A 22,369-nucleotide genomic window follows, 5' to 3' on the forward strand; every position below is an offset into this window, starting at 1 on the left:
CATGTATTGATATGATAGCAAGATATTCTCTCAACCTACGGCGGTGTAATACTGCTTTACCCGATGCTATACACTTGTGTCTTGTCGTATGATTCTGTTTTACATAGCTGCCCATGCAATAACCTGGTAATGTCACTGCGTCAACAAACTTACTATTTTCGTGGTATGATATTAGCTGGTAAAATGTTAAACATAAAAAAGTTCGACTGGTTTAACTAGACATATTGCAAACGCTGAAACGTGCGATAAAATACCATGCAAAGTATACCATGTCCGGAGAACTGAGAACGTCCACTATTTCACATGTGAATATGAAAGATAAAAAGATATTCTAATTTCGGTACCACAACATTTTCCTCGGGTTCTACAACATTTTCTAACCCTCGGGTGGAATATCCCTATCTTAAATAAGATCTGACGAGTACATTTGGGTAAACTGTTGCAGGACATCAACGTCAATAACATGCATGGTGGTAGATGAAAGGAATATGATCTACATTTATTTAAAGTCCCAATATTCGTTTCCGTCTGATTTTTTTTATGATTTAGAAGAATTTTGAAAAACAATCCTATTACAAATCATGCAAAGACAGGACTAAATCGCAGTCTAGATGAGCGATAATGATTCGGATTTTTTAATGAAAAAAAAAATAAATATTGAATATCGTTAAGTGGGTCCCATTTGTCAAACAAGCCGAAGTTAGCCGATATCGTAACGTCGTTGCCGAGAACACCATGTGACTACCGTAACTACGTAACGTCATTCCGAACTCTCCTGACAACTGCAGTATCGAAGTTATCAATATAAATATCCTTTGATATACATGTAACTTAATTTCAACTACATTTAAAATTGCTAACAATATGAGGGTCTTTATATATCCTAACATTGTTAGAGTTCAGAAGATATGAAAACTTTGACAGAAATTAAAAAGCGAAAAATAAAACGGAAACAAGATTTAACATAAATATAACCGAAAGCAATTTTGACTTTTAAGAAAAATAATATTTAAAATCAGAACTCATTTGAACCTCGATGTCATGTTCCTGGATTATTATGCGACGCATTCTTTTTAGATTAGATTTACATAGGAATATATCTACTGTCGACAAATGGAATTTTAGCCGTAATATTATTGCTGGTAAGTAACTTCTTTTCTAACAACCTTCTGGTTCGTAGAAAGAAGGATACAACTTACGATGTCTTGCCAGGCCGCTACATAAAACTTGTAGTATCTCATTGTTAACCTACTACAGGGGAGTTTGTATGTAAACTAGGTCGAAAAACTTTCCGGTCTTTTGGAAGCATGACAGATGTTTAACGAGATAAGACAAGATTCATAAGTGATAACGATACATCGACGAACATATTCAGACGTGTTATGATGAGTGAGTACGAAAATGAAACTCTATATACTTTCGGAATTTACCAAAAGACTGATGTTCACTTCATGGATGTAAGCTCATCTAGAATGTAAATTTTATTGGGCATTTTCCAAATAACTTGAGCTGTTTGTTATACAGTGATAATTCAATTTTGCTTGTTACGAGCATTTTCATTGGCTTAAAAATTTACTTTATCAGCCCATAACGGAAAAAATGGCGTCGCCGTTTGTAACGATGCTTCTGATTGGCTGAGATAACGGCGTAATAATTTTTTAGACAAAAGAGTCCCAAAAGGAATTCTGAATATTGAAGAGATTGTCTTTAGTAAATTGAATTATAAGGATTAATTTGAATTTATTTTTTTATGTTATGGAGATATAACACAAAAATCTGAGTGTAATCTCATCATAAACCGCTTCGCTTCTCATATTTTTGTGTTATATCTCAATAACATAAAAATCTATTCAAGTTAATCCTTAATTAATTAACTAGAATATTGATTATTCATAATGCTGTTCAGTACTTTCTGGGTAAAGCAACAGATAGTTTTTACTTCTGTTTTATCTGATTTTCCAGGTATCTACAGATCCATTGCCTATTTGGTGGTGTTCCTGCTAAGTCTACAGTGTAAGTAGCTTTATCTTTACTGTCTAATAGCTCACAAAGTAGGAACAATAAATGGCTATTATTTCACCTATGTATCATGAAGCCCGACCTAATGGTTCTAAGTTGTTTTACACTATTTTCACAGCAACTAACGCCATGCGATGTTTGAGTTGCACAGCTGTGTTACAGCCTTACTACTGTTCTGGAATTGAAACTTGCATTGACGGAGACGTAAGTATCGTTGCATCTTCGATACTCCAGGAGTTCCGATCACTTACGATCTCTACACTATGGACGATCTCATAGTAAAACTTGAGGCAACAGAATAGAACAGATAACTTAGTCCTTTGATTCACATCAAAAGAGGCGTATAACGGTACACTGTGGTTGACTGACTGGCCTGTGATTGGTTCAGAGATTTTTTCTCTGAGTTGCTTGTAGTTTTACTATAAGATAGTCTAGGGGTGTAGATATCGTAAGTAACCCCTGGAGTATCGAGAATGGTATCTTAGTGGAGATTAACTTAACTTGCATGTATGCAATACTATCAATGACAAAACAAAATCTTAACATGAAGTTTTATCGGTGAAAATGCATACTGTTAATAAACTTTTTTCGCTTATTTTGTGGGCGATCAAAACTCGCAGAAGAATTTCCACTGTAATTACGATGTACAATGTAGTAATTTTAGTGTAAACCGCCAAATGTTATCGCCGTGAAAAGTGAAAATGTTGTTGGTCGTGAAAATGCTGTTTGGCGTAAAAATGCTGTTGGGCGTAAAAATGTTGAAGGGCGTATAAATGTTGTTGGGCGTGAAAATATTGTTGGCCGAGAAAATGTTGATGGGCGTGTAAATGTTGATGGGCGTGAAAGTGTTGATGGGCTTGAAAATGTTGTTGGGCGTGCAAATGTTGAGGGGCGTGAAAACTCGAATTTAAGTCGCCGCGAAAATCATATATGATTTATAGAATTTGTATTCGCTGTATCCCTTCTTAATTCCTCTAAATTGCACGCACGTTGAAACAATTTGAATTATAGAGATTTTTCATAGGATTACATTGTAAGTTCCCATTCTGGATATGATAGTGTTTTTGCCCTATTATCCCTGTATTGGGTTTTCCTGGAATTCATGTATCGGTTACATAACAATTAAATTTCAACTAAAATGATAAGAAATAAAGTCGCTGAAAGTATTTAGGAAAATGTTAAAATGCATTAAATAAAGTCTTTTGTACTTCACACGGGGACGTTTTTCAACATGTCGACCATTTCATTTGTTTGGTACTCTGTATCACGTGACCGTGTATTTTTACGAGTGTCTTGATAAAGGAACAGACCACCTGAAAAATCTACAATCTACTTTGTCTAAACAGTAGATATAACTGCCTTGACCACAGATAAAAAGTTTTATTTTTACAATACTTAGATTCTCCTACATCAGTCTGAAATGTATAACATCTGACGATCAAGGGGTTGATCCTGATTTGCGACACTTGTGCACTATCCATAATTATCGCCTGTTCTCTCGTGTATAAAACATTTACATATAAAATTCAAATAGAATTATTCTTTTCAGGTATGTATCACCGAGTCATACATAAGCAGGAATGGAGAAATATTGTATAACGTAGGCTGTTCGTCAGTACATGTAAGTAATGATTTAAATCAATTTAAAAGTATTTGCCTTCATATAATTATTCAGAAGACATTGCCCAAATTGTAGTACATATGGATTCAGAAATGAGAGTTAACACTATGTCCAATTCATTTCAGAGATGTACATCGACTGCCCTGCAAAACCGCTCTTCTAAATTACATCGTAAAGACATCATCGGTACACATGTACATGACGTGTGTAAGGAGTGTTGTCATGGTGACCTATGTAACGCTGCAGGATGTGGTGCGGCAGGTAAGTTAATTCTACGGACAACCAAGTCGTTAGAAGGACACGATGTACTCTGTACGTCTAGTTAATGACGATCAGATGTGTCACGGTCGTAAGGTATATATAGTATTCAGGTCTGTCACTAAAAGACTTTGTAATGTATCAAGGATGTACAAAAAGTAAATCATTTCCTTACTAAACATGACGTGACCCTTCTATATTATGATTCTGTCAGTGAAAAAAAATCAGATTTTTTTTTCAAAACATATTACCTGTCTTTTTCGTCTTTTTTGCAGTAGAGATAGCCGCAAAATAAGAATTTTGACCATAAATTTGATCAGCTATGTTCTGTTGTGTCACTAATAGTAACTCATTGATTTCGAACTTCACAACCTTGCTAGTTTGCCTTTTACATAAGTTTATCGTTCGTAAGCCTTGCGTGGTTTTAACGACATGATCATTTACAGGATTCCCGCCACAAAGAGGTCCAATCTGCTTAAACTGTCCACAGTCACATGACCCCGCTAAATGTGACGTCATATCTGTCTGCCGTCAAGGAGAGGTAAAATGTTCTACTTTTGTATATCATGATGTACGGGGAACACTGATTATGTTTGACAAATAATGATGTAGATTAGTTAGTATTTATAATAACTACTGTTTATAATTACAAATCAAACCCAAAGTTATATTACCGTCTAGTCGGTTATTTAGACGGGGACAAATCGCGATTTTAACAAAAAAGGAGAATTAAATCAGAGATTTTAAATTATCTTGATATCTTGATTAAATTATATTTACCATAACTGGGCGATTTTTTTTCTTCGTTTGCAATCTATTGCAAATCATAGAAGATTTAATAAATTAAGCAGTGAAAATCATAAAAAAAACTTCAGATGTCTTATATAAACGTTAGTTACAACACAGGAGTAATGATTTGTACAAATCTTGTTTTTTATGCTTCATATATATTTTTTAATTGAAACATTCCTGTAGCAATCACTTTACAATTACTAATGACACTGAACAGGCTAAATGAAATTATAGACCACAATTTGGCTTCATTTCACGATAGATGTACATATAATGCCTTTTGGCAGTACTACTGAAAATCCTTTTTTGTTCTTGTAAAATTATAACCAATGAATTGAAATTACTGTAATTCTCAAAATTTTGATAGCTTTTGGTGATGAAAAGCTTATCTTGGTACGTGAGCATGATAACATATACCTTTTAGGGTTAGGGTGAGGATACAACGTCTCCCAGTATTTCGCGGATTAGTTTGGCGATCATAGCGATGTCCCGTGAAATGACGAAAATATCAGCCCCTCAAAAATAACCGGCTGGATGGTAAACAATTTTCTTGTTGAAGGTTTGCCACATTGAGGAAGTTTCCATTTTCGGCGATATATTTTACAAGACAAGCTGTGCTCGGCAAAATGTGAGTAGTGCGCAACGCTCAAAATTCTCGATATCTATTTTGAGACTTTATAGGCATTTATCGCATACGTAATTACATGAAATAGTTCCCAAGCCTGACATTAACCTACAATAATGGTTTGTTTTATGTTTTTTATCTTCTTTGTTCTATTAACATTTCTGGCTTGTATAGATGACATTCAGTAATAAACAGTAGAACTTAGGTAACTTGAAATCGAAAAAACTATAATGATCCTGTTCAATTCGACCGAACCTTAATATGTTTCAATGGACTTTATTTAAATACTCAGATAACTCGACCCTTTTTAAATGGTTTCACATACAAAATGTAGTTCGAGTAAACAATTTTGAATGTATGAAAAACATTGTTAAGAATGTTTTAGTAAGTTGTTTTTAATAATCATAACTTTCATTAATGTTCTACGCATTAGCTGTTGATACGTTGTCGCAATCTGGTTATATCGAAGTCAAACACTAGTTAATTACATGGTTAACGGTATGGTTTTACAGTGATATCCAGAAAAGGTCGATGTGGAAGTCATGTTAAATATTTGAATATCCTTTCACGCAGGACTACGAATGTACATCTCACCCTGTATTTATCCCTATGGAAATTGGCAAACGGTCTGAGCGACGTGGAAACTGCTTTTACTGTTGTACAGGAGACCTCTGTAATACTCAATGTAAAGTAATCTTTTTATCTTTTAAAAAATACTATTTTGTTTATAAACCTTGTTACACAGTTAGAACATAAATTTTCGCCATTGGTGATTTCATTTTTGATTGCTGTCTAAACATATGTTTCACAATCCGCCCGATCCACAATGCTTTACTATGTAAGGGAGATAACTTAACCGCCCGACTCATGATCAGTTTACAGGGTTAGGGGGATAACTTGACCTAACCGATGTGGTTGTACCGCCCTGATATCATCAGTAACCAGGTGATTCAGTTTACAGGAGTGATTAGGAAATACATTGGGTTCAAGATAAATGTTGTATTAAGCGAAATGAATCCCAACGCAGTTTTTTTTTCATGTATCCGATATATTTCCGTATGACTCATACAAAACAATATTTATTCAACAATTCTACCGATGACCTTCACTCATATTACTGATCAATCTTTAAAATGTTGTTTCTTAAGTTCTAGAGAATCCAAAATGTGAGATTGAGAAAGGGATATCGACAATATTAACATCAGAATTTTCCGCATTAAGAACAGCTATAATGCACATAGTTACCGAACTGCATATATAAAGCAGATTCAGAAGTTTGTCCTGTTAAGAAAATGATATAATGATTTCTTAAATTATTATAAGAAAATGATATAATGATTTCTTAAATTATTTCTTTTCCCATTTATGGATCTGAGTTTTAATTCGAGATGTATATACATAAATATTATACTAGAATCTTAAAGTTATATGTGCCGTAACTGAGCAAAAATTTTGACATGTTATTTTTTCTTCATTAATCTAATGAAAACCACAATGTTTGACGAATTAAGCTGTGAAAGTTATTCAAATGACTTCAGATGCCTTATAAAAATTAGCTACAACACATACATTATATACTGTAAAGTTGTTGTATTTTATGCGTTATGTATCTTTAGATTTAAACATACCTGCAGAAATCACTTTACAATTACTAATAACACTGTAAAAATGTGAAATGAAATTGTAAACCAAAATTTGGCTTCATGGTCTGACTGTATGTACACATTTCAATTCACTATAGATGTAAATATCATGATTTTTGGCAGTACTGCCAAAAATCATTTTCAGCTCTTATATGTGCTTGTAAAATAAAAACCTATGAATTGAAAGTAGTGTAATTATCATAATGATGGTTACTTTTGGTAATGAATAACATATTAAAAGCTCATCTTGATTCGTGAGTATGAAAAATACGGCACATATAACTTTAAGTAAATGATTTTATATTTCGAACTGTACACCTTTCTGTTTTCCTAAAACACTTTATATGTGAATAATAAAAAAACTGAAATGTTTATTAAGATTAGCATTATTTATCTATTACAAACGTTATTGAGAAAGTAGAATTGGCACAATCATACATTAGTACATTACTGCTGGTGGGGGCAGTAATATTACCGCAAACATATGTAAGTTCATAGAAGTATATTGTAACTAAGTACCGAAAATAGAAGGATATTCAATCATGTAAATTAAAGCTTGCACTATTGTTTGTTTTGTACATGTATATTTCTATACTAATGTATTATGCTTCATTAAGTAAGACCAATGCTCACACAAGAATTCCATTACCTTGAGTGTAGGTCAGATGATTTTCTATCAAAGAAGGAGATTCACGATTGTCTAACTCGAGGCTTGCTGAAAGTAACACTGCCGCGAATCTCCTCAGAGTTAAGAAATTTCTCTGTTCTACTCTTTAGGTAAAGAGTGGTCCTTTGTTTGCTCCGGTAATTAACAAAAATAGATATGCGATTTCAAGAAAGTGAAGACATATTGTATTTACGAAATTATTTCAAATTGGATTTTTTGCTAATCAAAGTTTTGTTACTGTGACAAACAATAAATTAGATCATTTTGATTTTTTAAAGTCATATGAATATAACATACAGTTAAAACATTTTAATAAGGTCTCTTTACCAGGCAAATAATAATGAAAATTGACTGACGTCTTCGATGATCATTAGGTCAGTACGTGCGTAAACCACGAGCCCGAGGTCAAAAGATGATAAAAAATGTTCAACCAGATGACACACACAGCAAATATAATGTTTATTTGTATATGAAGTTTTACAACTTACAGTTTATCACGCGAATAAGTTCTACTCGTACATGCTATCTTGCCCTGGGTAAGAAATCTTACCCTCACCAGAAGTGCAAGGTAAAAATGATCATTTTTCTACCCCTGTGGTAACCACAAAAAGAACTACACATACTTACCAACTTATCAACTTGAATATTTTAATTTATTTTGTCAAAAACTTAATTAAGCTTGTTCTACTGAGATAAACAAGAATCTCGTTTTGAAATAATCGAAGTCAAGGAAAGATTAACACATATATTGTATCAAAACATTTAAATACAGCCTTTTAACCGGGTAACGCTAACAAAATGTGTGAAGGCTTTTGGATTTTAAATTGCGATGATAATTAGGCCAGCACGCGCGCAAAGCACGAGCTCGGGATCAAAGGTAATATAAATATTTTGGACTGCACAGCTAGCAGGTTAATGTTTATTTGCATATGACGTTCCATAACTTCCGGTTTAATTCGCGCGAATATGTTCTACGCGTGCAGACTGTGTTGTCCTGGGTAAGGCAGAGAAATCTTACTCTCATCGGAAGTGCAGATAACTCTGTCCGATGGGGTAGAACACTGATATATATGTGTTAAGGTTACTTACCTTGTTGTAAATGAATTGCATATTGATACAGCTTATAAATCACTATTTCATTTTGTTCTCTTTCAGTTTTCTCCCATTCGTTATGATGATCATCATCGATTACAATGTGTATTTGTAATCTTCGAATTGCATGACATTCATTTATTATGCTAAACATATGATTATTTTATCTTTTATTCTCACACTATTGAAATTGCTTTTCTCGTGTCCTTTTGATCAGGTGACCAGTCTTCAGTTTCTACAACAACGACGGTTTCTGCAAAAACAGAGAGTACGACGAACAGTGAGTAAACGTCATTTGTATGACGTTTAGTAATTGGGTCTCCCAGTGTAACAATATTTCCTTTGGATTACTAATACAGATACATTTTATGCGTAAGGTTATATGATGTGAAGATGTTGTTTTATTCATCAACTTCAGTTAAAATACATTTTTTACATCTACATGTGTTAGACATAGTACTTTTAAAGCAGTAAAGCTTTAATAGATAAACTTATTGTTTTTTCTTTAATGTATTCGTTTACTTCAAGGAGTCTGCAAGGCAAAACCCGATCAGTCAAAATATGTAATCAGGAACGTGATAATCAAATATTCTGCTGGAGTGCAAAGGTATTTTCGTTTATTTGTTTTGTAGGTAACATTTGACAATGATAACCAACGTTTGTTATAAAGTAATCTATTGTTTTGTCTCACTATCTGTTTTACCTTCACATTCTACTCAAAAAGCGGTTTCATCAGCAACAGAGAGTACATCGCACGGTGAGTTTATATGGGATAACTACAGTTTACAACTTCGCAATAACCTTATATATTTTAACAGACGTCCGTTTTACATGTAGTGGAAAACAAACGTACGTAAAACATATGTTAAACATACGTTTAACGCATGTTTTTTTTCGAACGTACGCTTTACGCATGGTGCCAAAAACGTATGTAAAACATGCGTTGCACTATTTGCTGTGTACGTCCATGAACCCTATATAAGACTTGTAATGTGTTTGAATGTATGAAGAGGGCACCGAATATAAGTAATTGCCATCATTAAAGTTCACAAGTTTGTTAATGTAGTATAAAAAATGCATTAATGGCTCCATATACCATTTCAGCAAATTTTATTGACATGGATGTTATAGTCAAAAGGATCGAATAACAGACAAAGCCTTATATGAATTATTTCCTTGGATGGATAATAAGCTAAAATATTTGAAATGAATATAACTATATAACAACAAAACATAGAAAAGCTAACTATTAGGTTATTTATACAAATTACATAAATACATACATTCACACGCACACCATTACAAACACATATTTTATAAACTTAATACAGATATAGTAAATTTCAAACGAATGTATGAGAAATAAATACATATGAAATAAGACATTTTAATAGGACTGACAAACAGTGGTTTGAACAATGTCCTTGTGCATTAATATATGCATCCATCCTATCTGATAATGTCTAAACTTGTGTATAATTCTATATATTTACTAATTATATGTTAGTTGGATATTTATTAATAAGTAATTATAAGAGTAAAGTTTAAAGAATCACAAACTAATTGTTTAAAAATTGTTTTTTTAACACACAAACACAGAATTATTGTTCCACTGGGTTCAATCGGTATCAAGGATTATACTATATTCAGATTGGATCCTTCGGTCAAAACAGAGACTTAAATTTTATAAATATTAAATCGTTTAGACTTTCCAACGAATTGATGAATATCTTTAAGCATTTGCTTATTTATATTAATATCACAACTATTGCATCCATATAGATAAGTATCAACACTAATGTGATTATGTGTTTTATTGTATCTGTTGATGATTTGGAATAATTCATTGCGAATATTAATGTAAAGGGGACATTCCAAAACATAATGAGAAACTGTCTCAGATGAGTCAGAACAACTGCATGATGGGTTATCAGTTAGATGATCATAAAATAATCAGACTTTAAATCACTACAACTATTTCTACCTTGAGTAAGTATGATATTTGCCCTCCTTTTCCCTTCAGATTTAAAAGTATCTACAGATATCATATCAGTAACTTTATTTTTATCTAATATATGTTTGAAACTTGCAAGAGAAGGAGAGTTAAAAAGATTTTCATCTGAGGTATTAACTGTGCGGCATATGAATGGAAAGAAGCTATAATAGTAATTGTTAGTCATACAAATTGGGGATTTAAACTGTCTTGTGTGACGAAGAGAGTAGTGATTATCGTTAGGATTATTAATAAACGGTATTAGAATATCTTGTAAATACTGAGGGGATATATTGTGCATTAATTTATACATCATGATATATTTATGTTTTTCTCTTCTGGCAGCAAGAGATTCCCAACCAAGTTCAGTATAAAATTTATTATGAGAAGAGCCTGATCTTAAGCCTGTAATTATTCTTGCTGTTTCTAGTTGAGTTGATTCTAAAAGTTCTGAAGATTGTTGATTACAGTTATCCCAAAAATGTCAGCGTATTCTAAAATCGGCCTAATAAATGCTGTATATAAAGAAATTAATGTTTTTCGACTCACTTTAGATTTTATATGACGAAGAATGTTGAGTCTTTTATAAGCTTTTGTATAGATGTTTTGAATATGTTGATTCCATGTTGCATCATCAGTAAGTGTAAACCCTAAATGTGTATGAGATGAAGTGTCAGTAATTTGACTATTTTGGAAATATATTGTGGGGTGATTTGCGTTTCGTTTCCTGGAAAATGTGACAGATTTAGTTTTGGTAGGGTTAAATTTGATGTCCCATAAATGGGCCCATTCGCTTATGTTTGTGGGGTCAGATGTTAATTCTTGTGCCGCTTGTGCAAGGTCATTGTCTATAATCACATAGAGGGAGGTGTCATCTGCAAAGAGCTTACTATTAGTAGAGATATTTTCAGTGATATCATTAATATAAAGAAGAAAGAGAAGCGGGCCAAGAACAGATCCTTGGGGTACCCCTGCATTAATAGTCTTGAATTGGGAATAATAACCTTCTGTACTTACTCTTTGCATTCTATCCGAAAGATAATTTTGAAACCAATTAAGCATATTTCCATTAATACCATATTTTTTAAATTTGAATAAAAGACCTTGGTGCCAAAAAGGGTCAAATGCTTTGCTAATATCACAAAAAATAAACCTCAACTCTTTGCCTTCATCCATATTACAAACAATTTCATTATAAATAAACTATAACTGATTCACAGTTGAATCTCCTGGTGTAAAGCCAGACTGATGTCTGGTAATTATAGAGTTGTCAACAAGGTAATTATAAAGATATTTAAAAATGATTTTTTCTATCAATTTACTAAAAGCAAGATGTTATTGAAATTGGTCTATAGTTCAGAACGTCATTTGTAGAACCATTTCCTTTATAAATTGCATTTATATTAGCTTGTTTCCAGCTAGAAGGTACTAACCCTGATTCTTGTGATTTATTAAACAATATTGTTAAAGGAAGTACCAGATAAGTGTTGAGCTTTTTAACTATTTTTGGAATAATGCCGTCAGGACCAGCTGGCTTGTTTATATTAAGAGAATTAATTTGATCAATGCCATCTTGTTGTGTAATTCTGATATTTGAAAGTGAGAATGGTGGTAGTTGTACATTTTCTATTGTTTGGGGAAGTTCAAGGTATGGTGAAGATGTAGAAATGTTAACAAATAGGTTGTTTAATATTTCAGCTTTGTCAACGGGATGGTGAAAGACTTGATTGTTAGATTCGATTCAAGAGGGGGCATTGAGGAAGACTTATTAGCAAAGTTAGTGATAGCTTTGGCTATCTTCCACCATTTATCTTGAGGAACTTTATTTTCGCTAAGAGAGGTCTCAAGTTGTTCAATACACTTTGATTTTGCCTCGCGGATCAAGTCTACAACTTTATTTCTTATAACACGGAATCTATGCCAATCATGATGATTATGATTTATTTTTGCTTTTTAGTGTATTCTGTTTCGTTGTCTCATCTTCAATCAAATAGAGTTATTCATCCACGGTTTGTCATTTGGTCGAATCTTTATAACCTTAACAGGAATAAAGTTGTTAATTTGATCCGTAATACAATTAATTATAGAAGTATTAAATAGTTCAATGTCTTGATTTTGTGATAAACTAAGCCAATCAATTTCAGATATTGCAGTTTTCATACTATCAAAATCTGCTTCATCATATTTTAAAATTTTTTTTTTTTTTTTTTTTTTTTTTTTTATAGCTGGTATGCTTGTTTATTTTAAAAGAAATATTAGCATGAATTGATGAATGGTCACTACAGAATGGGGGTGATACATAGGTACTTTTTTTATCAAGTTTCTATCATTAGAAAATAAAAAAGCAATGGACGTGGCATCATTAGGTGTTAATCTCGTAGGCTCAATTATGAAGCTTTGTAAATTATGTTTAATGAGAAGTCTAGATAAATGGCCATTCAGTGGCAAGTCTAACATATCAACATTAATATCACCTGTCAGTATAATATCCATAGCAGTATCAGATGCCCTACTTAAAGTATTATCAAGTTTGATCCAATAACCAACATTACTGTCTGGTGGTCTATATAAACGACCTAGTAGAAATTTATGATTATTAATTAAAACTTCAGACCAGAGCAGTTCAACATCTTCACTTTCTAAATCAGCTCTCCTTTTCATAATAATATTGTTTTTATAGTAGACCATAACCCCACCCACTGGACCAATTGTTCTATTTTTTCTGAATGGAACATGGTTAAATGAGTGCAGTTGTATATCACTGTTATATTACTAATTGAAGGATTTAAGGTAGCTCCATACTTTTGGGAAAACCCATGTCATTTTTTTCTAACAGGTCTTATTTTCTTGCATTTTTCATGTAGATTTCAAACCTGTAAAGATAAATGGGTGTTCTCGAACTACTTTTTGAGATATTTGAGCTTGAAATATACCATCCATGCAAATTTGCTGACCGAAAATAGAAAAATTCGTAAAATTATGTTTTCTGTAATATAAGGGTGAATATAGTCTCGATCCTGTTGATTTTTTGTCCTAAATTTCTTACGATAGAACAATATACAGAACTATTTTATTTTTACAAATGCTAACTAATTTTTGTTATTTCCCAGGACCGTTTCTATACGTAATTATCATGTTTTGCCATATTTTCGCCCGTAAAAAATCAATGAATAGATCAAAAAGGAAATGAAAACCCATGTCAATTTCACAATATTTGTATATGATATGCCCAAGGTAATATGTTTTTTCAAATATCATATAAAAACACGGGGTCCTCGATCAAAATTTCACAATTTTGTAAGCTTGAAGTTTGTAACTCGCAACCCTACCCACATTTCATCCAGTGCTAAGATGGGTTATATTTGACTATTTTTGAAAATCATGCCGCAAAAAAACATTCCACATCAGTTCATACGTTTTTGTGATATTATATCTGGTTTATGTCTGTTTCTTTTTATAATTTTCTCCAAATTGTGTGTTTAAAGGAAATCCGTGTGTGATTTTTTTAGAATTCCGGAATTTCGGTCCGGCCGGGTCCCCTCTTATGATTTATATCACCTGTCAGTATAATATCCATAGCAGTATCAAGATGCTCCACTTAAAGTATTAGTTTGATCCAATAGTTAACATTACTGTCTGGTGGTCTATAGATACAACCTAGTAGAAATTTATGATTATTAATTAAGGACTTCAGACCAGAGCAGTTCAACATCGTCACTTTCTAAATCAGCTCTCCTTTTAATAATAATATTGTTTTTATAGTAGACCATAACCCCACCCATTGGACCAGTTGTTTTTATCTTTTCTGAATGGAGCGTCATATAAATTGGCGCGATTTTCAAAAGTATGGACCTACCTTAAGTGTGTTTCGGTTATGCATATTATATCATGATTATCAAGTTCCGCTTCTACTGAAGATCTTTTGTTTCTTATTGATCTTACATTTAAATGAACCATATCAAGATTGTGTGTAGGACCTGGATTACTTTCAATATCATTACAAAGTAACAAAATAACAGAGAGTGTATGCAATAAAAAGAATAAGTTAGCAAAACATGAACAAAATGGGATATGCTGATACTTAAAATAACTCACGCAAGTGTATTGACCGTAGATATATTGTTCAAGAGATAAAAATATGTACCGGTGATCAACACTATTTTTGGAGAAGTTACCCTTTATCAAAGTGGTGGATGTAGTCTTCATAAGCATGACAGGATTTGTTGATCATCCGGTGGTAAAAATCTTGAAATATGGGTTCGTACCAGTTGAACATAGCTGTGCTTAAACGGAGAAACAAAATACACAATACATAAAACAAACACACACACACAAAACACATGTAGTAAACCGGAAGTGGTTCTGACTCATCAGGGTCCTTGGGACGCTTGTGAAACACAGGTCCTTCATACAATATTTACATTGGCTATAACAATTTCATTCAGTTTAATAGATTTGTAATTATTTTGTCAAAAATATAGCAATAGTAATAGTGGTTTTGTATTTGTGAATTGAAAACATTTAGACATTAAAAATCGTCATATGAAAATATAATTGACACGTGATCGGATATTCTGACTACATGTATCAGTTTTAAAATAGCCTAACACACACAAGTATGCGTGTACTATATATGTTAGTGCACTTTTGCACGGGATAGTCAAGCTTATTTGATATCGATGACACGTGGCAATGTTGATATACATGTATGTTAAGGGTTACTGGAGTATCAACTATAATTCTATTATTTCAGAGGATAACGGAATATTAATATTCTCAACAATGGTATGATCTTTATTTTCTCTTAAGTTGAAAATTTCATCTGTTGACTATTACCTTACATGAATCCATGCAACATTTATCAGGTATTAATGGGTTATACGCCAAATAAACGCACAGGTATACATTTACATGTACTACATTGTACATGTATAGATAACGGTATTTCATGTACACAAATGTGATATCAATATTATCGGATTTATTACGATTTTTAACAACAAATTATTAAAGTAGACGTACAGTTCTAATAGAGATGCAATTAGAGGTGTATCATTTACAGGTATAAACCTCAGGTAATTAATACAAATAATAGTGACTTTTTCAAATAAGCAATACTTCTTTGATACATGTATACAGTACATGTGTTTGCCTAAAATGTAGACTTTGTCTTTGGCATATCAATGTTAATTACACTACAATATATTTCAGCAATACCCAGTGATTACAAAATAAGTGTTTTGGTTATACATTAGAAATCACCGATTTCAATGATGATTTATATTAATAATAAATAGTTATATGTTGTCGAGTAAACAATAATTATTAGGTCCCTGTGTACAATATATGTAGATTATTAAAGATACATTGATGTATCCAAGTTCTATCCCAGTTAATACATTTCTAAATCAATATAAATTAAAAACGCTAACGGAGATACTGGTTTTGATATACAGTAGTAAACAAATTTACTTGTGATGTCAAACAATATATACTCAAAAAAGAAGACACTTTGTACAAGAGATGATACACTGCATATCTAAATGTAGATTAGGTACCAAAAGAATACGCGTAGTAAGTACTACAGTAATTATATGTAATTATCATGCTATTGAAAATTAACAATATATGACTATACGCATGATTCAGATATTTCAATATCCTTTTTATAAGAAAAACAAGCAAAGTCATGTTTATGTTTTACTATATAGGTTCTACTAAGTAATCTACAGTGAACATTATATGTCACGTTACTTTAGAGTAGTCATCAGCAGTTTGGATTTATCGTAGACTTCATGTATCAGATAATACACTGAATGAGTTTGACGTCAGGGGTGTTGCTGATGACTTATCAGGAGGCTGTGGCTTGGATCAGCGTTGTCCAGGGGTACCTTTGTGGGTTTCCAATGTACGAACTTTGAAATCACGACAATGGGGTTTGATAGGGGGGTCGGGGTATGGTGCGAGTTCACTGAGCCTGGTTATCTGAGCTTTGTCGCCACTTGGGTGTCTTATAACTATCCTCCCATCATCAGTCCAAGTACCAGATATGTGACATGACTGTTATAGGAATCTTGCCTTTGAAAATACCGCAGCTCTTTGCTTTGTAAGGGCTTCGTTGATAAATAGTTTGTAGGGGCGCTGGTTTGAGGCTGGCTGGTCATTGGAATGACCGTTATTATTATCCGTGTTGTTGGTATTCGTTTTAGTGAAAAGTGAGAACCTGGCCTCGTAGACTGATGCACGCACTCGGTATGACAGAAAACGAACAAATAATATCCCTTGGATATTTATCAGATTTTGGACCTACCCTGTGGGAGCGGTTTATATCGTTTTCAGTTATCATGACACCTAACTGTTCATTACATGCCCGATGATAAGTGAATTCGTATTCTCTCCATTACATTCGGGAATTCCTCTAAACTTGAGACAATCACGTCTAGAATATTGCTCACTATCGTTGAGTCTACTTTCTAATGATGCGATTTTGTTCAAAAGATCAGTGATACCAAGTTTCGCCATTAGGGTGTCCTTGAGAAGGTCATTGTTCATTATTTGGGGGACCGCTTCGTTAATCACACTAGGGTCTGCTATCGAGGTGATTGTATTTATACTCTCATGGATAGTTGGATTCATGTTGAAAGTTAAAGTTTTTCGAATAAAGAACAGTATCTACTGTAGATATACAAAAAATGTATTAGCAAAAGATGGCGACTACTCACTAGGCTACAGGTGACCGCTGCTCACGTACATACATGTAGTATAGAACAAACGTAGCATAACCATCTTCCCATCTTTAATGAATAAAGATATATCAATCCATGTGTATCCTCATATAGCTATTTAAGTATCGCCCAGATAGACCATGACGAGTCAGAAGATGTAAAGTTACATATTTGTATGAGAGGTCGCCATTATACGTCCACTCACTTAGGCCACCGGAAGTCGGCTCCATATAAATAGATAAAAGGTGAAATGTCAGGTGTGATCCTACAAGGTCACATGAATAAATATACATATAACCTCCTCTCAACAAAGAAAAGAACAGCCATGTAGTAATTTGTCTTTCCTTGAATAATATGTATAAGACATTTCTGGTACGTTGATTCTCTTTTTGGTCTTGGAACTTAATACTTCCAAATTCTTTCCTGAAATGAATTGCAATATATATGTTTAATATACAACTTGAGTTTATTCGATTCAGTTGCCACCTCTACAACTACGACTGTATCATTGACCCCGCCTCAATGTCTGCCTGGATGGATCACATCTCCCCAAAAGTGCTACTATGTATCCACTACTGCAGAAAAAACGGACTGGAATACAGCCAAAGTGAGTTTATATCCCTGTGATGTCCCAATTGAGCAATGGCGTAGGAAGATGAAAGGAAATGGGGGGGGGGGGGGGGGGGGTAAAGGTATTCAATATTTTGTAACACCACCCCCCTTAACCTTGCCCCCCGCACCCAGATACTTTATATACTTTTTTCATGTACCATTACATATAATCCTTGTATACATATATTGACAGTGGAGTCACCAACAGAAAATTAATTAATACGCAAATAAGCGTGCGACCACCGAAGTCTCGGGATTTAGGATGTTTTGGGTCCAGGGGTTATCCCACGGGAAAAATATTACGATTTAGAATGACTGAGATGAAATTTACGATGCATTTTGATGATCTTGCGAGAGCTGAAGGCGCGAGATTTTGTTGTTTGGGGGTCCGGGGGTCTCCCGCGGGCAAAAATATATTACGATTTAGAAACGCTGAAATGAGATTTAAAAGCGTTCTTAACACGGTAATTTTTCGATTTAAAGTTTCTTGCATTTGGAAATGATAATTGTGAATGTCGTCATACCATTATGCAACCCTACTCGATATGAATATACCGAATATACATCATCAACACATTGTTGTTTAACTCAAAATTATACTGAATAAATTGTCTTGCTAAGACATATAAACAAAGTAGTCTTGAAATAGTATATTCCATTGATGAACATTTTCAGTCTAGTTCGTGTGTATTGGATTTTCATTTTTAAAGGTTTGAATATTACGAGCTTGAACATTTTAGGAAACGAGCCGCGCAGCGGAAAATTTTCTAAAATGAAATACGAAAAATGTGCAGGATGCAGACATGTAGGTGAATAGAATAACATATAACTGAAATATAAACAACGTTATATTGAGACAAATTTACACATATCAAGCTAAATGCAGAATCGGTGCAAATTGATTAGAAGGTAATGAGTTGTCACTTTCGCTTTTGGTTACTTCTGATTAACTGCCTCTTGAGGTAACGACATGCAAAAATGTGTTTGTATCATGATACTATATCATGCATAATCCTCTTTTTAATGATTGATTACAGTGTATAATATTAAGCAGTCACCAGCAATCAATCACCCTGTATAATCATGTCGGCCTATGTGAATGGATAGCTTTAACAAGAGCGGAAACCAAAACATCTTTAGTAAACCGGTTAAGAGCAAAACGTACCCCCCGAAGAACATTTTAAATGCTATAACTCTCGTCAAAATACAAAATGATTTGTTACAAAGATGAATGCGTGTACTTTTTTTTTGCATGCAAGAAATACATTATGAATTATACCGTTGGCTGATTTCAATCAAGAAAACCAAGATACCAAGAAAATTTATACGGTATCTAATATTTGACAAATTATACTGAAATTACTGCCGTGTAATTGATCAGTTTAGTTTTGTGATCCGGTTTTTCGCCTTATAACACATACAGATTTCTATCTTCATGTTTCTATGTTGCAAGCATCTATCATTACTTCATGTGGCTGTTGTTCTTTTATTCTTTCTTTCTTAGCTGTGCTGATGTTTTCTTTGGGTTATCTTTTACCTTCTGGGACAATACAGCAATGCAAAATAATGTAAAATACATTGCCCGATGAACAGTAATTATTCTCTTGACCATTGGTGTCTTCTCTACTTCAGCTAATTCCTAATGTTTTACATTGTTCTCACATCATATTATGACTTTGTCAATTTATTATAATTTTGATTTGCTAACATTTGTCATAGAATGTGTCTACGCCTACCTTCTTTTCATTGCCTTGCCTTTCTACGCATATCCAGCACAATGTTTTTCTGACTCAATCATCACGTGATTTGATATTTATCTGTTTTATAGTGCTTTTAATTTTCGCTTCAGACCCGCTGCATTGCCATGGGAGCAAAGCTTGTTGAGATAAAAACCGACGAGGAAGGTTATTTCCTCAACCGATCCATGCCAAGTTATATTGGTGAGTAAATTGAGCTGTTGGTGTATTAATTAAGGGTCATAACGGTCACCTGGCAACTTTGGCAACAGTCAAATAGGAAATGAATTAAATATAGTTTATCTTTCATTTAGGAACGACCAAAAAATAACACTTGTTCGTGCCAATATCAGGATTAATTCAGATAAGTTTAAACTAAATCGCATTTTCGTCGTGACTATGTCAGGATCATTTCAGGCAAATATTGAATAAATCGCACCAGTTTAACTTGAAAAGAGGTTCAAAATGTGTTTTCGAAATGGCGTTCATTGCGGCTATATTGGATTAAAAGATACTCAATTATTCATAATTGAAGTTGAATCGTGTTTATATATCTAACATAAAACAATACATAATAGAAATTGGTTGCGAGTTCCTAGTTTCTAGTTCCGTTTAAAAAACGGAACTAGGAACCAGACCTGAGTTCCGTTTAAGCTTATACGGAACTAGGAACCAGACCCGAGTTCCGTTTAACAAAAATACTAGCCAACGAGCGGAGTTCCGTTAATTATGATTCCTACCTCTAATTGCATGTTCAATTACATATTATATACAGGAATCAAAATTATGCTTAGAGTTAGATTCCTGTATAACATACCAGCATGTGATTGAATATCCTATAAGACTGAGGTAGAAATCCAAATAAGATCGTTGCCAAGTATTTGTTTTAAACGAACTCGGGTCTGGTTCCTAGTTCCGTCTAAGCTTAAACGGAACTCGGGTCTGGTTCCTAGTTACGTTTATTAAACGGAACTAGGAACTCGCAGCCAACTTCAGCCCTCCTAATATAATTTCATTTGCTGTTGTTAGCGCAATCAGTACGTCTTTATGGGGCATTTTACAGTGACATGTTTTTTTTTTCAGAATGCAATTATTGTCCTATATACTTCTATTATGAAGTAGAATAAGAAGCCAAAATACTTTCGTTGCCGAAGAAAAGCTAATTCGTCTGCTCCTCCTATTGATAACAGATAAAAAATACTATTCATCGGTGGTGTAGCACCTCTTATATATTGTATAAGATATAGATGCACCATTTCTGGTGCGCCGCTATAGAAGACATACATTGAATCCCCTCTGAATAATATGTTTATCATCCGTTATCTTATATCCTGTTAATCTCTTTATTGCATCCGAACGATTGATTCGTTTGCTGTTTTTACCTTTTCATTTCTTTTTTTAAATACACTGATTTCCAGATACATCTAATGGGAGTGTGGTGTATATTGGATTCAGACGGAATGACTCACATGAGTGGGTGTTTGACAGTAATAATGAAGCAGTTAATATGACAGTCAGATCATGGGGACACGATTATGTGAGCGACTATGAAGACTTTCTTTGCGGATGCACTGAAAAATACTATGATTTCAAAATGTTGATGTGCATGTGCACAGGTTACAATTTATTCTACATATGCGAAATTGTACGATAGACGATGAAATCTATTTTCGACATAGCTTCATAGTGTGCATATTTATATAGATTTAATATCATTATTGTTGAACTTAACTCATTTCACAATATAGATTTACTTTCCATATATTGACGTTAGCATTACGATGTTTTATATCTTCAAATGTTTATACAGGAGATCAGAGTGTCTGTAATTGGAAATTGTGTAAGAATGATCTTTTACCAAAATTATTGTTTACTGAAAAGTACGAGTACATGGTGAAAGGTTTTCATAAATGACTGTGACACATGTTGCTATTTCCAATTGATTTCATGTTCTTTGAAATATGTATTGGTCATAAAAAATGTTTAAAGTATTTATAACAAAATGCATCAATGTCGATATGTTAGATGCTTTGAGAGGGGTGGGGATCTTAAAAGAAATATCAGTACGAAACAAATGTTGTTATCATATAAAATCATGGACACCATTTCTTTAACAAATGTCTACAACAATGCAGTTTTCATTTGTATTCAGAATTGTTTTCAAGATGGTGTTCGTGGCCACATTATTGAATTTCAGATAAACTCGAAAAAATAACAAGACTGTATCGGGATCATGTAAAAATGACTTTTGACAAGTTTCAGCTCAATGTCACTAGTGAAACTTCAGAAGAGCACGATTGCTATAGGTCATCCTGACCATTCTGACCTTAAATGTAATTTCAAGTTGTAGGTTATTAATTTATGTCGTAATATCACCTAAGTCATGCGTATGACGAATATTTTCGAAAATATGAAAAAGCTCGTCAACATGAATTATTTCAACAAATTTTGATTTTAATTGAATTGTAAAAGTTATCGCTTTCCTCTTCATTAATAGTATTACTATACGACCTGTGAGTGGTTTTACAATAGTTAATGATTACCTCTCAGAGCACCTTTGCTATTCGTCCGCTATCTCCAAGCATT

At 33.3% G+C, this 22,369-nt stretch overlaps 1 protein-coding gene across 2 annotated transcripts; it reads left to right on the plus strand.

Moving 5' to 3' along the window:
• The first annotated feature begins 1,346 nt into the window (after positions 1-1,346).
• Positions 1,347-21,545, plus strand: LOC138332282 (uncharacterized). 2 transcript variants are annotated; one of them, XM_069280308.1, is made up of 13 exons: positions 1,347-1,389; positions 1,963-2,013; positions 2,138-2,223; positions 3,569-3,640; positions 3,766-3,901; positions 4,345-4,439; positions 5,250-5,318; positions 5,889-6,000; positions 8,935-8,997; positions 9,442-9,474; positions 17,915-18,042; positions 19,897-19,987; positions 21,202-21,545. In XM_069280308.1, exons 1-13 carry the CDS (start codon positions 1,383-1,385, stop codon positions 21,435-21,437), a joined length of 1,179 nt encoding a protein of 392 aa, XP_069136409.1. In that variant the 5' UTR covers positions 1,347-1,382; the 3' UTR covers positions 21,438-21,545. The 2 variants fall into 2 exon arrangements, with proteins under 2 accessions (XP_069136409.1, XP_069136410.1); XM_069280309.1 differs by having other exon boundaries at positions 1,375-1,457.
• The last annotated feature ends 824 nt before the right edge of the window (positions 21,546-22,369 follow it).

The sequence above is a fragment of the Argopecten irradians genome, chromosome 9, assembly GCF_041381155.1.
Source record: "Argopecten irradians isolate NY chromosome 9, Ai_NY, whole genome shotgun sequence".
Lineage (NCBI taxonomy): Eukaryota > Metazoa > Mollusca > Bivalvia > Pectinida > Pectinidae > Argopecten > Argopecten irradians.